Below are 17,926 nucleotides of genomic sequence, written 5' to 3' on the forward strand. Positions count from 1 at the left end.
CTCTTATTATGCTCACCCTGATAACTGGGTCACTGACCCACTTTCAGGTTCACCATCATCATGAAGGTACCCTGCACCTGCCTGAAGAGGCTGAGCTTGGTGGGAACAGTACAGCATCGGGGAGGGCTGGGGTGCTGCAGAGTGTCTGTATGTGTCTGAAGTGCTTGTAATGTGATAGCATGAGCAGAGAGCTGGGGAGCAGCTGAGCCTCATTCACCTCCCCCCCTCCCCCTGCGCTGTGGGCCGAGCCAGGCTGGGGGAGGGGGCTGCTGTGCCAGGACACAGCCAGGAGTCTGCAGAGGGGCCATCGGCAACAGGACAACCTTAGGAAGGTTTAGCCATGTAAATTGGCAGGGTTATGTTGTCCTTTTATTACAGATTCCTAGAGTCTGCAGGGGAATCATGTTGGCTTCAAACAAACTCAGCTCAGTGTTTCCACAATCTTAGCCATTTCCCTAATATTCCCGGAGGCCTTTTACAGCAGAGGGTTACCTGCTGCCTCAGCTCCTCTACTATCAAACTCATTGGCTGACGCTTGTATCCAAAGATGCTTCCTTTGTCTACCCATTTAAACATCCAGCCATTTTACTGAAGCAGTCTTGCCCAAGTGTACAGCAGTTCCTCACCTGGGATTTAAGTTCACAACCCTCCACACATGAGAGGCCAGAGCCCAGCCCTCCACCCACTGCTGTCTGTGACTGTGCAGCCTCTCCCCCCAGCACACGCACATACCTGAGAGCTGTCTGTGTTTGTAGGATGAAGAACAAGCTGTGGTACTTCGAGTTCGGCACGACGGAGACCATCTCTGCCACCTGCAAGAAGCTGAACGAGAGCCTGGAGGTGGAGGTGAGGCCAGCCGGGTTCCCCTGCCTCTCTGCCTCTGTGTCTCTCTGAGTCTCCTGTTCGCCTGTCCCTGCGCCTCCTTCCACCAGCCACTGGCAGTAGCAGGCTACTGGGACACTGTCTTTGACACAGGCTTTAACACACAGCACCTGGTACCCACACAGTGCGACTAGACATCCAGCTGTGTTTGTCAGACAGCCCTGGATCTGCAAAAAAAAAATGTTTTCTTTCTTGTTTGTTCTTCCTCTGTTTTACAGAGCTGAACTATCCCCGGTAGGCAGCATCTCTAGAGTAATTCACTCAATAGCATTCCAGCTGAATGAAGAAATAAACCAGCAACCTAACACAAGAAGTAAAATAAGTTAATCGAATTATTCTACTCTCTCATTCTACACTCAAATGTTATTTAACCTGCCAAAGCCCAGGAAAGGGCATCTGACACATTTCTGCAGATCTAAACAGCCTCTGGGTGGGGACAGACCATACACTAGCACAGTGGATCTCAGTCTGGTCCTGGGGACTTTGTGTTTGATCCAGTCCAGCTCTTTACCACAGACGACATGATTTCAGCTTTCCTCTCTTAAAAGGTTGAACGGTATCTGTGATGGCTACCAGCCCTGTACCAAATTGTGAATTTCAGAACGGCCCTCATTCCTGTCTGTGAGCTGCAATGTGATCAGTTGGACATAAACAGAAGGAAAAGCACTCACTGTGAAAGCATCAGACACATTATCATCCCCATCAGTGTTTGTTTATCATAAACTGGCCGCCAGATAAAAGAGTTTTAGTATTAAATAAGGGAGCAAATTTGTTATCAGCAAGTTGAGGAGAGACTACATAAGCTGTTGAAAATACTGTGGTCAGGGTGGTGTTTATAAGAGAGTCAAGCTCAGGTTTTTGAAACTTCCACATTGTCTTTTTATTCTATTTTAACCTTCTCTTGACCCTCCCTTTTTCCTTTCTCCTCCCTCTTTTTTCCTGTCAATTTCCTTCCCTTGTTCTCTCCCCTGGCCTCTCTTTCTCCACTCTCCCGTTGCCCTCGTCCCCTGCTCTCTGTCCGCAGTGTGACGGCATTATCCTGGACCTCAGCAGCACGTCTCTGGAGGGCATCGCTGTCCTCAACATTCCCAGCATGCACGGCGGCTCCAACTTGTGGGGCGAAACCAAAAAGAGGCGGAACTACAACCGCATGAGCAAGAAGGTGCCAGAGAGGGCGCCAGTGAGCACTGTCACAGATGCCAAGGAGCTCAAATTCTGCGTGCAGGGTGAGTATGTGCATGCGTTCCTGTAGCTGACGTGTGAAGTGTAAATGGGGAGCCGTCCTGCCTTGTGGAAAGGCCTACAGCTTCATCAAGTTTAGAAGAACTGCATCCGGAAAAAGAAGGCTTAAGAACGGATTTCCTTAAATCTCAATGTGGAAGAGTGGTTAGGGGCTCCAAACTCTGGGCTCCGAAGTGCTGTAGGTTCAAATCCCAGGTGATTTCACACTGTATCTGTGCGTGTCAGCAAGGTTGTTCGCTGAGACTACTACAGTAAATGGTCTCCGGGAAAATATGTTTGAAATTGCTTGTCAGGCAAAATTAAGGAAAAAAGTAAAGGGTTTAAAAAAATGAGAAGTAAGTAAGTGAGAGATGATGCAGGGTATGTGTATCATGTTATCAGACCACATCAAGGCTAATGACTCATTAGGATTCTTCAAAACAGCCCGAGCCCCTAGCTGTGATGGGATCGATTAGCAGCTTGCAGGAGTGGTGATGGTGATGTCAACTCAGGCTCGATCCTGATGTCAGCCGGCAGTTCTGCTTTATTTGTAAGTGCTGGTCTGACAGTTTGGCAGTAAGAGTGGCTGGGAGTGGGAGCTTTACCTGCGATGAGTCGGTATCTCCCTAGCTGCTGACTACTGATGGGACCCCCCGGGAGTAAATCCCCAAGACACGTGCCGCTAACATTCCCTTATAAACGGCTCCACTTTAGCAGGAATGCTATCAAGGTCAATCGCAAATAGCTGGGCCAGGTCTGAGCTGAAGCCTTCTATGAATTCTGGATTGCAGAGAATGGAAGGATGGTGCTGGGGGGAAGGTTTACGGATGTGAGATGGTAAATCTGGGGACAGTAGGGCTCTAACCAGTTCCCACAGGACAGGACAGGACAGCCAATGTCACCCCAGCACACACACACACACACACACGCGCACACACACACCAGCCCCCTGCTCTGCGTGCTCTGCTCCTTTTCTGGCTGAACGGATCCTCCTTCCCGGGCTCCTGCCTGAACAGTATAGAGCAGAGAGTGGTAGGAGGGTTTTTAGAAGGCGGCCCGTCCGAACCCCAAGTTCCCCTCACCCCTGCTCCTCCCCCTCACCGGAGACCGCCGCGCAGACCTGTTTCCGTTAACTGCTCCTGTCTCCTCTCGATCTTTCTCTCTCTCCTCCTTCTCCTGTTTCTGTCCCTTACCTTGACACCTTTCTCTGCACAGCCCCCACCTCCTCCCACCCCCGTGTCCCTCTCTCCTTTCTCTTCAAACTGCAGGCGTAAACTCAGCTGAGTTTGTTTCCATGGAGACTCCAGGGTCCTACTGAACTAGGGAGGGAGGGAGAGAGAGACAGACCGCTGCCAGTTCTGACTCATATCGCTAATCTTTCCCTCCCCTCGGGCATTGCTGCAGAACTGACCTGCAATAGGCCGGGGGGCCTAGATGCCCATTTCTGTGCACGTGTTTCCAGTGTGATCCAGACATCAATCAGTCGGACAAGCATGCGGTCGATGTTTTATAGAGACGTTAGGCCACAGTGGCAAAAAGAGTCGTGTTGCCACAGAACATTCCTTCAGTGCAGAGGGGTATGAATGACTGAAGAGCAGAGTGGCGAGCACCCCTGGGGGACTGTAATGAGAGTCAACCCCCTCCACACTCCACACGGCTGTACCTGTTCACCTCCCTGCGCTACTCACTGCACTGCTTGGTCAACTACACCACCCATCCACTCAGCGCTGTGGAATCTCTCTGGTACCCATCCACTCAGCGCTGTGGAATCTCTCTGGTACCCATCCACTCAGGGCTGTGGAATCTCTCTGGTACCCATCCACTCAGCGCTGTGGAATCTCTCTGGTACCCATTCACTCAGGGCTGTCTCTCCCTCTGGTACCCATCCACTCAGGGCTGTGGACTCAGGTCTCTTGTCTCTAGTCTCTTCTCCCGGTTCTCCCCTGATCCGTTAAACTAGGTAAGAGCCGGGCCACTGTTCCTCTGCAGAGTAAGATTTTTGCAATGATGTCACTTGGAACGAGCAGGCTGACTCAGCGCTGATTCAGCATAGCCAACTGTTTCAGTAGTAGCAGATCCAAAAAACACAAGTGTCCACTTTTCTCGTGATCAGCTAAGCTCGGATTGTCATCTTTCATCTTCAAGATCTCTGCTGTTGCCACTCTTCCTCCATGCCATTCTTTGGGCGCGCTGCTTGCATGTTTGGCCTTTATTTTCATTTTTAAATCAGCAACAATTCTGCCATAAATCTCTACCAGAAATATTCAGAGATCGTATTCCACTGTCAGGGTTAACAATGGGAACAATGGCACCTAGATGCTGAATTCGAATTTTGATCATTATCATAGTCATATGTAACAGGTTGTGGGTTCGAGTCCCTGCTACAGACAGTGCTGTTGTATCTTGTTCAGTGGACTTTACCCCAGCTGCTCCAGTCCTCCCAGCTGTTTGAATGGGGACCAGCACTACTGGGGAAGACTCTGTGAAGGACTGTTGTCAAAGCCATGAGTGGAGTCATGTGCTTACAGATCACTTCAACCTAGAAGACAGGATGAGCTCTGGCTCAATGATCTGTTGTGTGTGACTCTAACGCAATTACTTACCTACCTATAGTCTATGTATAAGGAGGTTCTTACTGTCTGAATATTCTGCATTGGCATAACTAACACCATGTCAAATATAGACGTTGAGGACCTACTAGAGTAACAGTAACACATTCTGAACCCTGTGAAAAAAAAACAAAGCCTTCCAAATGGTGCCGTTATGTGCTTGTGCTTGTGTGTAGAACATGATAAGTGAAAAGCACACACACAACGTGGATCTGTGCTCCATCCGGCCTGTGTGTGTGCGAGGCGATCTAAAGAGCTGAGGGAGCTCTGTGAGGCCCGCTCTAGTCTAACGCGGCCTCTCTCCCGAGGGAGGAGGCGTTTATTTCATTAGCTCTTCTCTGTAATCCCTTTCGGAAACCCAGATTGCTGGGAAGGGCATCTCTGATTTCACTGTTGGGTGGGGGGGGGGTGGGAGAAAGGGAGAGACAGAGAGAAGGGTTAAGATCATGCAGTCCACACAGCAAACTGTGCAAACCTTAGGCAAAGCACAGTCATTTCTTCAAAAAGCAGGATCCTGATCATTTATTAAAAACAAATGCCTTTATTTTCCTGGAATCCTTAAAAAAACAAACCCTGGGGCTTGCCCTTTAAAGAGCATGGCTGTGAGCCTGAGTTGTTTTTATCTGTCATGGTTACCATGATCGTGCACATCTTCTGCTGCAGTTATTAAGATCAAACACTTTGTTCCAGTTGCTATTGTTAGACGGACCAAACGCAGAGCTCTACGTCCTACATTCGCTCGCTGATTGTAAGTGGGCTGAAATAGATAGCTGTGTAAAAACCATTTATAACGAAAACTACTTGTCTGTACCTTTTAAAAGCAGTGTTCTTTCAGTCACTTTCACAGTCATTCATCAGCCGGTTGAAGAGTGACCTTACAGAATGGGCTCCAGAGCACTATCGGATATCAGATATCGTGGAGAGGAAGTCATGGCAGGATTCTGTCAGGGTCCGATCCGTTTGAACATCGTTTGGCAGTGTAAGAATGTGCATTCTGTTACCTAATGCAGGTTTTCTACCCCAAAAAACCCATAAGGAGCCAAAGTGCGAGTTTGGTTTTGCCAGGGAATCTACATCAAAAATTCAAAGCAGCCGAAAACGAAGAGCTCTAGCTCCGAGATCATTGCAGGATGTCGGCACTACAGTTCCTCCCAGCCCTCCCTGGCCTTCTCCTTCCTCTCCCGCATCTTCTAAGAAAGTAGCAGACAGCAGGGCTGCCCGCTTGGCCAGCTCCCAAACTATCTGCCTTTCTGTGAAAAGCCTTGGTAATAATTAAACTGGCCTCTGACAATAGATTTGCGTCACATAAAGACACTGTGGTTCTATTTCAGGCTGGGGGCCTTGTGAGTGTGGGGCTGTGGATTATGTGAGAGATCACATCTTTATTGTTCAATCCCTGCAGAAACCTAACTGGGAAAAATGCAGAAAGTGGCAAAATGGCACCCCACAAAAGGAAGAGAGGTACACAGTAAGACTGTATATGAAAAGCATACACCCCCGATATGCTTTCTCTGAAATGCATTCCTCTGCCCACAGAAAGCTTTATTAATTCAACCCTATCCACACCTCGCAGTTCTCCCCCTGTTTTGATCAAATTGATTTAGACATCAATCTGCCCTGTTCCTGTGTCAAACTACAGTGTTGCCACTGTAGGGACAGGCCTCGTGTTAGTGAGTATCAAGGGTGACGCGGAGCCTGTCAGGCGTGACGGTGCGGAGAGTGTTGTATAAGCACTCTCGAAGCAGGACTAGTGCCAGCGTGGTGGTGTGTCGGCCTCCTGTCTCTCTGGCACAGGACGAAAGTGAAGGAGGCTGATCTCAGAAAGGCGTCTACTTTTTCGCAGTGTTTTGGATTCTTAAAAACATGCAAGAAATGGAAAAAGAAGCTGTAATGTATGAAGGGTTTCTGATACAATTCTTGCTACAATTACTCCTACAAATTTACTGAGCTTTATTTCCCTAAACTATGACAAGGCTATGATGAGCCATAGGAATGAAGGTTTTGGGTTCTGCGACACTGAGCTTCCACATTTGCCCTGGTAGATTGTGATATTGCCATTCCTCCGGGCAGTGAGGAACTGTGAGCACAGGAAGATTGCTGCCTTCTATAGACAGGGCAGAATGACTCTGCACCATGAAGACTTACAAGGCTAATCTTTCATGAGGGGGCATGTTACAGGTTAATCTTTCATGACTGGGACAGGGTCTGTTCTCGTTGGTGCTCCAGAGATAGGAGAAGTAGGATGAGTCTCCAGTGAGCTCTCAAAATCCGCGAGCTGCTTGATAGCCCCCCCCCCCCGAAGGGGGCGCTCTACCCTTGGGAAGGAATGGCTTCCTCCCATCTTAGCCTTCCTCAACTTCTCCCACTCAGCCCCCCCCCCCACCCCCCTATGTAAAGACACTTGCCTTTACATAGAAATAGGCACACCAGGTAGGCATCAGGTTGTACAGTCCACAGGTGTGCTACAGAGAAATCACCTCACGCTCACTAGTGCCCAGTGTACCCTGTGCTCTGTCAGTGTGCCCACTCCACTTCCCAATACAATCTCCTGCTACAGACCCTCGCCCTCCCTGATCAGGCAAATAAACCCTTACGAATAGGACCACCACAGAGCAGGTCTCGGCCTCATTTTCTGGTTTCAGCAGGTTTACTGCCTGAAGCACAGTGGGATAAAGCAGCCATTGCGAAGCTCTGTGATCAGTGCCAGAAAGTGTCCTGGTAGGATTATGTAAGAAACGGTTTAGAGTCTATTAATAGTCCTGCTTAAGTGAGACAAACTGCGCGGCACAGCGAACTGATTGAGAACCGGGGAGTGTTTCCAAAAGTGAGAGCTGTCTTAGTCATGGCAGCCATCAGAGTATCAGCAGCACTGGAAGAGAAAAGACAAACTACAGCTATTTATACTACAGCACTGGGGGAGAAAGGGGGGTCTCTCAAAGAACTGAGGCTGAGACGCAGTCTTGAGTCTTGAGACGAGCGCTCTAGAGACAGTGTAGATGTGCTCATCTGCAGTGATGTGTCCGTTTCATCAATCGTGTTATTTTTATCCACCTTTTACAAATACCTGTGTATTTCTTGAGCATCAGCTCGTTCCTTTGTTCCTCTTCATGGGTTTTAAAACACTTGGGCTTGGTGGCCCATCGCTGCTAGGAGCTTGGGTCTGGATCTCAGTCTCTGATGCTCGTGAAGCCAGCCCAAGATCACTCCCAGGAGCTTTTAATCAGCTGCCCTGTGGCTTCAGCTTGGCTTGATTCTAAAGAAGTCCACTTGAGGTGCCTGTCAGCCTGTCTGCTTGTACACTGTAGGATAGGGGTGCAGATTAGTGCTGCACACATTGCTGTCAGGCACTGTGGGAGCACCTCACTGATCTGCAGACAGCCCTCATTACCCGCCTGCATACATCATCCTAGTGGGGCTTCGTTCCAATCACAAGGGCCAACAGGGAAGTTTTCAGCCCAAGACACGAAGAAATGAACTCGGACTCGGATGAGAGCGTGCACAATTTCACAGTCAGCTCTATGTGGGATGATTGTGTGTATATGTTTACTAGCAGGGCATATACCCAGTGTACACTGGCCCTAAAGCAACCACGTTCAGCTCCACGATTCCAGAATGTTTTCCAATCTGCCTTTCGGATTGAACAGCGCTGACAGAACGTGTGAAGAGGCACTAGTCCTAATGGGCTGTTTACAGTGAGACACCCATTTTGAATTCTGATGGACTGGGATGTGGTGTGTGGCGAAAGCCTGACACCCACAAACAGACAGCCAGACTCCCTGTTATAGTCTCCCTTTTCTTTCAGGAACAGATCGCAAGCAGTATTGTCAAAAAATGAGACAAAAGGTCTAAAATTGAAACAGTCTTGCCCCATGCACTTTGCTAGTGGAATGTTGAAATGCCATTTTATCAGGAAATCAATGTGATAATTAGCTATGTTTTATGATTAATTATCACAGGAAAAAACACTTTTAATCAACAAGACAAGCTGAGCTGTGGAGGCGTGCAGCTGCTGTAGCACAGTGTGGATTACTGCAGAACTTGCTAGCTAGCTTGCAGGCAGGGCTGGCTGATTGAACATGCATATTTTAATGTGCTCTATTATACAGAATATGGGTCATACATTCAAATAAATAGCTTTGTTGTGCAAAAAGTGACAGCACATTTTAATAGCTGGGATGTGATGGATTTTAATCTCCTGCAACTTGAAAACACTTTAAAAATATACCTATTTATGGAGATGGTAATGTTGCTGACTATGCAGTCAGCTTTAGTTTTCGCTGCCATGAACTGATTGTGTCTGTGAATGTGTAAGTAAGAGATTGTACTGGAATGCATTTGGAGGGATAATGGTGTTATGTATCTAATGAGCTCTCCAAACCTTCTCTGCCAGGGTATAGTTAGAGACGTGGCACTGAAACAGCTCTTATGAAGGGAGTTAATGATTTGATGATGGTGTCTGACTCTGGGCCAATTAATTTTCTTCTACTTCTGGATATAAGTGCAGCTTTTGATACTGTCAGTATCAACTTACTACTCGATCACTTGGAAAAATACCTAGGGATATCTATTTTGGTTGGTTTGGCTCCTATATGGCTGCCAGGAGTTGATTTTGAGTTTCTTGGCTGTTTTCAATCAGATATTGTCCCACTTTCTCAGGGGGTTCCACAGGGATCTATACTGGGGCCTTAACTATTTAATATGTAGATGTTGCCTCTTGGTCAGATTTTTCACCATCAAGGACCTGGGTCACAGTCACTACTGTGCTGATGACATCTAAAGATGTATTTGCTGCTACAGTTTCTGCACTTTACAGGTGTCTGGCTGATATCCAGATATGGAAGCAACAGAACTTTCTTAAGATAAACTGTGACTGAGGTTAGGCTCACAGGCTTCCAGCGTCAGCAGCACTGATGACTTCAGTGCTGCTGTTGATGGAGGTGAAGTCAAAACCTTGATTGGAAGTTTTAAACCTCTTTAGACTATGTGTCGTCTTTTGAGGTTTGTGTAGAGAACATCACATGGATATCTTTCTCCTACCTGTGTAGCACGGCTCAGATAAGACCCTGGCACTGTCTATCTGTTGCTGAAAAATTGCTATATGTCTTTATTTAATGAACATTAGACACTTTAACATCTTCCTTCCTGGGGTATCACCTGTACATTTCTAAATAGGTTCTTCAGTATGTCCAGAGATCTGTGGCCCTCATGCTGACTGATATTAATCTGCACCAGCACCAAACTCCCATCCTCTGTAAATTGTACAGGCTGCCTATGAATTTTAGAGAGTGGACTTTACAGTTGTCCTGCTCACATAGGAGACATAGTAACTGTCTAACATCTGACTACTTTAAGGGCTTATTACATGAGTATAGCCCAGTGCTTAATCTGAGATGTGCTGACTCAGTTCTTAGTCTGCTGTAGACCAGGCTGCACACACTGGGAGACAGAGTCTTGCTGTGTGCAGGACCGTGTCTGTGGAGCTCACTGCCCAAATCCAATAGACACTCTGCGACTGTGGACATTTTTGAAACTCACTGAAAGACCTCTCTTTTTCAATAAAGCCTATAATGTGGGATTTAGTCTTTCTCATGACTTCACTAAGTCTATTTTCCTATTGTACAGTCCTCTGGGTTTCTTGAAAAGTGCTCACCGACGACATTGTATCATCATTATTACTGCCCGAAGCCTGATTGGGTAGAGAGTTTTCCAGTGCCCTGTGTGCCTCTTTCTCCCTCTTTCTCTTTCTTCTTACCTGTTACCTTAGCAGCTATCTCCTAGCTTCCAACCTTTCTCCGTTGACATCCCTGCCCCTCTTCTCTCTCTGTCTAAGTGCTCCAACCCCTCCTCTCCTCTCTCTCCCTCCAGCTGTTACTGTACCTCCTCTACTCCTCTCCTGCTCCTCTCCCCTGCCCTCCCGTCTCACTGTTTCCATGCTGTCTCTCACGGGTCCTCCCTCCTCTTCCCAGCACCCCTCTGTACCTCTTTCACACTTCTCTGTACTGCTCTGTCGCTCACACCGTTCCTGCACTTCTCTCCGCATAGCTGTACAGCTCCTTGCAAAAGTGAAAATCGCCCCAGTCGGTAGAGTCGTAACCGAAACGTGTTTTGGGTTTTCCTTTGCAGACCTGAGCGACCAGCTGCTGGAGGTGGTGGGTCTGGAGGGCGCAATCGAGATGGGCCAGATCTACACGGGGCTGAAGAGCGCGGGCCGGCGGCTAGCCCAGTGTGCCAGCGTCACGATAAGGTCAGCAGCGTGGTCGCCACCCACCTGACACTCCTCACGCTGGTGAGGGAACAGCTCTTCTGGAAGTGCACTGGGACACAAGTTAGCAATTTGTGTTCAGGGAAAGAACTCACTCAGTGCAACTCCAGTCAGCTGAAAGACATTTTTTTTTAAGATTTCTTTTTATATCCTATTCACTACACATAATCAGAGGTGTATGTGTGCACCCAGTGGCCAACATATTAGGAACCCCAGTCAAATACTGGGACGGGCCTCTGTGAGCAGGCTGTGGCCTGTGTTCCCATGGGTTTTATAATTAAGCCCAATACTCTGTGGGGAAATATTTGCAACCCTAGGATGGCCTTGAGATGACATTGTGAAAAGGCCGTTTTGTGTGTGATGAAGCTGCTAGCTTCCCTGGTCCCACCAGTGTTCAGCAGGGGCGAGATGTTCTCTGGAAGTCAGTGGGAGCCACAGTGGCGTCCAGTGAGTGGACACAAGTCTCTTCATTTCCTCTAAACGTCAGGGTTTGTTTGGGGAGAAGCCTCAGAGCCGGACCCCGCCCACTGTTCAGCCGCAGATGTTGGTGCTGTAATCTGGGTCATGTTTTTCACTGGGGTTTTGTGCTCGACCTGTTCGTTACACAAAAGTCTGACTTCCTCTGTGCTGTTTGGCCTCGTTGGATGCGCTGGTTGGATGGCGTACTCCAAAAAGTCTGTGTGTGTGTGTGCCCGTGTGGTTTGATTTTAAAGTTATAATATCTTGAATTTTTGTTGCTAAATTAAATTTCAAAATCTCAAAAAGTTCTCTGTTTGAAGAAACCAATTTTTCTTTCTGTGATTTGAAGTTGTTTTTTTATGAAACCGGGAAGAACAAACCATTTCAAACCCCGTTCCCTATCAGCCGTGCCCCCCTCCTCCCCCCCCCAGCGAGGAACTAAACTAATATCAGATGGCTACAGCAGAAGAACATTAAGGGGCTGATTATGTGTCCCCACCTGGCTGTTCCTGGGCATCATGGGTCCGAGCCGTAGAGAGATGCAGATAAATCAGATCCCAACACTTCGGGAGCAAGTGGTGCCAGGAGAGGGAGTGCAGACATTCCCAGCACAGCACCAGCTTTATTTTAGCTGCAGTGAGACCAGCCAGACATCATTTCATATCCTCCGAGAGCCACAAGCTGAGGAGTGTAACTTGTTTTGTTCTGGGGTTCTGGGAAACATGTGCCATCTGCACTGGCCTTACAGACACAGGTACCCAGACGACAGAGTGCCGGATGTGTAATCTTAAACGTTTTGGCAGATTAATAAGATGCCAACTCAAACAGAGACAGGAAAACATACATGTTCAGTAATAGAAGGGACTAAGGAATACCCTCCTAACAAACACAGGCCCGCATACGGGACATGCAGGCTGTATGTACTGTAGGACAGTGCTCAGAACAGAAGGTATCAGTGTTACAAGTGACACTGTCTTTATTAACTGTATACAAAACATTGGGGGGAAAATTGCTGCACTTCTGTGCATTTTTTGCAATTTTATGTAGCCAATGTGAAATGCTTTAAAAAAGCATGCAGTAAATTTTCATTTTGAAATGGGGAAAAGAGGTCAGCAATAAATAAGTTGACAATAAGTTTGTTACTCGGGTCTTAATAATAATCGGTATTTCAAATGGCGTCTTTCGTGATCTATGAGTTTCGTCAAAGGGCGGCATGCTTCTGAGCTCCTGGACCTTCTGTTCCCTGACAGGACGTCCCGACTGATGCCCATGCAGATCGACGGAGAGCCCTGGATGCAGCCCCCCTGCACGGTGAGCGATGACTGAGCCCCCCCCGCCCCCCTTCTCTCTACACATGATACGTGTTCACGTAACACCTAGAAAACTCTCTCCTGTTATGCCCCCAAGCTCTGGAACTCTCTCCCCAAGGATATCAGAGAGCCACCTTCTCTAAACTCCTTCAAATCCAGACTCAAAACCCTCTTCTTCAGAAAAGCCTTTACTGAACTGGCTCCATTCTTCACCCCTCTGCTTTTCTTAGTACCACCATCCACGGTCTCCTCTGTATATTGTAATTGTGTTGTATCTTGTGTAGTCTTCTTATTTATTGTTGTTGTCATCCTGTAAAGCGCTTTGAGATGCCACCTTTAAAGGCGCTGTATAAAATAAAGTTTATTATTATTATAAAACAGTTATATTGGTCTGTGGCAGAAAGAAAATGATTATTTCTGCCTTTGAAAGAAATCTCTGTCTTGTGCAAGTGCCTCATTTCAGCACTGTGGAGCCACAAAGCTATGAGCAGCGCAGCAGTGGCCACGAACAGAGGGACCGAAACAGATCTGAATGCTCCATTAGATACAGCCCTGGCTTCTGCATCCGAGCCAGGAGCCATTTCTAAGTCCCTGCTTTCCTCCTCAGATCAAGATCACGCACAAGAACCAGGTGCCGATGTTGCTGGGACCACCCCAGAAAACCCCCTTCTTCTTCTTCAAGAGGAGGAACAGGAGCCGGGACTAGTGGAGAGAAGAGGACATCGCCCGCGCCTGCCCCCCCACCCCGTCACTAGGGGGTCAAGGTGGAGGCTGGAGGAGGGGAGGGGGTGGTTGGGGGAAGGAAGATATTGTTGCAGCAGAGGCGGAGCCATCTGGGGGGACAGACGAGCGCCCCCCTCCCCTCCCCAACCTCCAGACTATCAGAGCTGCCCTGTTGCCAGACACATGATGAAGACTGCTCTCACCAGCCACCCCTGATCCCCACACACATGAAGGAGACGACACTGGTGGATTCCCGGTGTCCCAGGCCCTCAGGCCCTCCCAGTCTGCCAGACCTCTGCTTGCACTCAAACCCGCCCCCTCACCTCCCAGCCAAACCCCATCAGCTGGGTGACGCCACGTGCTTGCTCTCTCCCCGTCCTCTGTGCTAAACGGAAACCCGGGAAGGCGCCTCGAGCATGCGTCCTTCAGTCCGGCTGGGGCGAATGTGTCCGGATTGGACTCGCAACCGATCTTGCCCTGGTCTGATCCGCTGTTGGACTGGAACCCGGAGATCCCATGGGGCACAGCATCAGGGTGGGGGGGAGTTGGAGCACCAGAGGTGTTTGGGCAGAGCATCAGGAGGAGAGACAGGGGAGAGAAAGAGCAAGTGAGGGAGAGATCTGCCATTCTTGCGCAGGGAGGGGTGTGAGTGGAGGGCTGGTCTGACCAGTCTAACGAGACAGGGTAACAAGCTTGCCTTTTTGAAGAAACAATAAATAATGAATCAGTAGATGCTTTGTATTTATTCCCGTTCCTCTCCAGAGCCCTTGTAAACTCCAGAACCAAAACACAGCAGGAGGAAAAACAAACATCAATTATTTAATGTAGGGGGGGGGGGGAGAGGGGGAGACATACAGCCGCATGCAAGTAGGTTTAATTAAAATATTTGTTTACATAATCAGTTGCCTGTCTGATGTTAACCCATTGTGGGTCACGCTGAGAAAAGTCTAAAGTAACACCTGTTACTCACTCCTGCTCTCAGATTCCCCTCTCCTTAGGTCTAGCAAACATCTGGAAGGTTAGTGGCTCACGTGCTCTGGATAGAGAGCACTGTTAATCCCAGTGTATTGACATCTCAAAGTGTCAGAGAATTACCATTTTCCGCCATTTGATTTTGCTAGTCCAGCTTTTAAAACAGTTATCCAAAGCCCTAGCTACACTCACAGTCCATCAGTGGACTGGAAAATCTCTTTCTCACTTTAAAGTTCTTTTGCTGGAGGACGACTGAGTGCATGTGAAACCAGACAGGCACTGGCCTGTAGTTCTGTCTCCGAAGGATAAGCCTGCTATTTTCTCATGTTCTACTTACACAGAGGATGTTAGCAGGTCTTTCCACCCCCACCCCACCCCCAGGTGAAGAGAAACTCAAAACAGCCACAGGGTTAAATGAAAGTCTTTCCCTTGAGCTGAACCTCTCTGCAGCGGAGCACAGTGGGAGAACATCCCACTGCAGATCATTGCCAGAACTAGATGAAGAGGAGATCGGGGCAGGACAGAGCGAGCCTTGGTGGGCTTGTCAGGATCAGCTGAGGAGACAGGGAGCTGAAGGTGGTGTTAATGTACAACATATCTGACTAAACCACTGGGCTTGGTCATGCGTAACAACTTGGCTCTTTTGTAAACAGGAATCTGCCCTACGAAATGACCTCAAAATAGGCAGGACCTCAGTCCAACTTCTTTCAGAAGGAGGCCCCTTCTGTGGCCAATTACTACAACAGGATCTCAGCTTGGACTGTGTGATCCAGAGTTCGTCTGGTCCAGCTTCGTGTTCAGCTGAGCAGAACGATGACGAATGAAGCGTGCACGTGTTATGCAATTGTTGATGCAGCCGGGACATTCTTCTTACTTCACTACCACACTTTGGAATCAACGGGTATTCACTAACTGTACCGAAGGCATTATCAATCCTTTCAGAGAAGCCGTGCAACCTCAGATACCATGTGGCTCCAGTGTAGCTCGATCACGCTGGATAAGACAATGTTGCAAAGAGTATTTGTCACTGTGGCGAATGCAGTCACCAGGTGCAGGCACAGGCAGCTGGAAGGTCACACAGGAATCTACAAAATTAGCCATTGTGCAGCTTTTGACCTGCCGAGAGCCACCAGTGAGGAGATATGATATCAGTTTGAAATAATGATCAGTGTTAAAAAAAGTGCTCAAGATGATCTATGTATGCTGTACAAATGTATACGCCTTGTGTTTGTGAGTACATGTAGCATTAGGTACAATTAGAAGGTACCATGGTCTGAGGAAGCATGGATAGTTATAGCCTTAGAAAGGAGGGAGCAGCACTTGCTGAGGTTCTGCAAACCCCTCCTGTTTCCACTGCCAGCCCCTGCCCTCTCTTTCTCTCTCTGCTCTAGCACTCTCCCCGCCCCTGGGAACCGGTCAGCTCACTGGGCACCTTCGCCCGACGTCGTGCTGCCTCTCGGCACCGCCCCCCAGCCTCGCGCTGCCGGGAGCTCGCTCCTGATTCCCTTTCACCGCACTGAACAGAGAGGACACACCAACCTGGGCCGGAGCCGTGGCTCGCGGAGTAGAGTGCATGTTTACAAAGCCTTGAGTTTACTGCTAATTAACAACATAACAATAATCAGCATCGTCTAGTCATACCACAGCATGCCTGCCCTGCACGGGCCGTGATGAATCTGCAGACCACCCTAGTCACTGCATCCCAAGTGCGGCATTAATACCACTCCTGTTTTAAACGTAGATCCCCCCTGGATGGGTATACAATTATGCAACTTATAACTCCTGCATTGTGATTTATTTATTGATGGATTTATTTATTGCTCTTTAACCCTTTTTATGTTAGATTGTAGCTTGACATTTGAGGACCTGCAATTTGACTCCCAGCAGCATGCGGATCAGTGCATGTTCAGCCCACTGTAGACAGCAGCACTGAAAACAGAGCCCGGCTCTGTTGTGAGACGGGAGGGGGGGGCTGACGCAGCACAGGGAAGGGCTCCACGCCCCTTTGAGCCCCCTCACCATGTGGGACCGGTCAGCCATCGCGTGCCTGTGTGTTCCCCCGGCTCCTGTCAGTGTCACTGTTCACGCTGTGGTCGTCACCGTCGTTGTTGTGAATTATCAATAGCCTTAATACTCCAGCCTTGCCTGGAGACAACAGAACACGTGCAATACAATCCACTGAACGTTCAACCAAAAAACAACACGAGAGCAGATGCACAAGCCGGTCCTCGGAGTCACGTCGGGCCGCACTGTCAGGGCTGTGGCACTGCCGAGAGGTCCTGCCCCTTTTCTTTCGCAATAAGGCCCAGCTGCCCGGGGCAGATCCGCCCCGCCCCAGCCACACCCCCGCTGCCTGGGCAGTTCCGCTACCTGCTCTGGTGTCGGAGCAGGGGAGGCAGGGACCTGGTGTTCATGTGGAGTCCTGTCTGCGTCACACAGTTCCTCCTGTGCAGACCCTGACACCTGCACCGCGCATCCACAGGGCAGAGGAGGCTACAGGACGTTAACCGCAGTCCTGCCACTCCGTAGCCTTCAATGACTTGTCATGAGTCCCCTGTCCACTGCTGTCCACTGTAGCCCATCGCCGTTTTCCCGGTTCAGCCCGATGAGGACGTTCTTGGCCTCTGCACAAAGAGCTCCTGGAGTGGTGCTAAACTGTGCTGCTTCTGGATTGCCCATGCTCTGACAGAGAGGGGGTGGGAGTGTGGAACAAGCTACTCAGTCATGCTGTTAAACCTGATACCCTGGCTTCCTTTAAGAAACAGCTGGAGGGGATCCTCAGATCAATTATTCACTAACTACCAAACAGGCTAGGTGGGCTCGATGGCCTCCTTTCAATTGTACCCGCTCTGGTTTCTAGATAACGACACTAAGGGACCCTTGAAGAGCAAAAGCTGGTCCCGAACACTGACTTTCGCTTTGTTCAGTGCTTTGAAATCCAGCCCTTGATACTTTCTTCTAGTTTTGAGCATTTTAAGCCAGGAGCACTTCCTGCTCAATTATGCATACTACCGTGCATGACCTCCCTTTGCTGTTTATCACAGGTCTGGCGAACCCCAAAGGCATTCACTCTCAATTTGCGTTGTTTGTACACTGCTAAGATGGGTAACTTGCTCCTAACAGCTCCTGTAAGTGCTCCATATGTGCAGAAGCAGTGCGGTTTACTATCCCACAGTGGTGCAGAAGAATTTCAAGCATGGGGCGAATGAGACTTTGAAGCAAATTCAGTGATAGGAGGAGTAGCTGGGTCCATATCATTCCCGAATGTAGAATGTAATATTGTACATGTGTGTTAAAACAGCCTCCACCGTTCAGGTAGTGTGGTTTATAGCTGTTTGCCTGTGTTGCAGTCAGGGACAGGGACAGAGGGCAGTTTTCCTCATTGGGTTTTAACAATGCATAGGATCTGCTTAACTCTGTACACCTCTCCTAATGTTAGCTGTTGGCATCCACTTCATTTTAGAACAAAATAAAAAGACGGATGAACA

The 17,926-nt window shown here is 48.7% G+C and overlaps 1 protein-coding gene across 2 annotated transcripts in view; it reads left to right on the forward strand.

Moving 5' to 3' along the window:
• Window positions 1–17,926, forward strand: part of dgkg (diacylglycerol kinase, gamma) — an 81,106-nt gene extending 63,180 nt beyond the window's left edge. For both annotated transcript variants that reach the window (XM_088930664.1, XM_088930666.1), the window contains 5 exons: window positions 756–846; window positions 1,907–2,108; window positions 10,836–10,956; window positions 12,684–12,744; window positions 13,351–17,926. In XM_088930664.1, coding sequence (XP_088786790.1) covers window positions 756–846; window positions 1,907–2,108; window positions 10,836–10,956; window positions 12,684–12,744; window positions 13,351–13,449 — 574 coding nt within the window. In that variant the 3' untranslated portion in view covers window positions 13,450–17,926. The remainder of the gene's footprint in view (window positions 1–755; window positions 847–1,906; window positions 2,109–10,835; window positions 10,957–12,683; window positions 12,745–13,350) is intronic.

The sequence above is a fragment of the Atractosteus spatula genome, chromosome 13, assembly GCF_055471065.1.
Source record: "Atractosteus spatula isolate fAtrSpa1 chromosome 13, fAtrSpa1.hap1, whole genome shotgun sequence".
NCBI lineage: Eukaryota > Metazoa > Chordata > Actinopteri > Semionotiformes > Lepisosteidae > Atractosteus > Atractosteus spatula.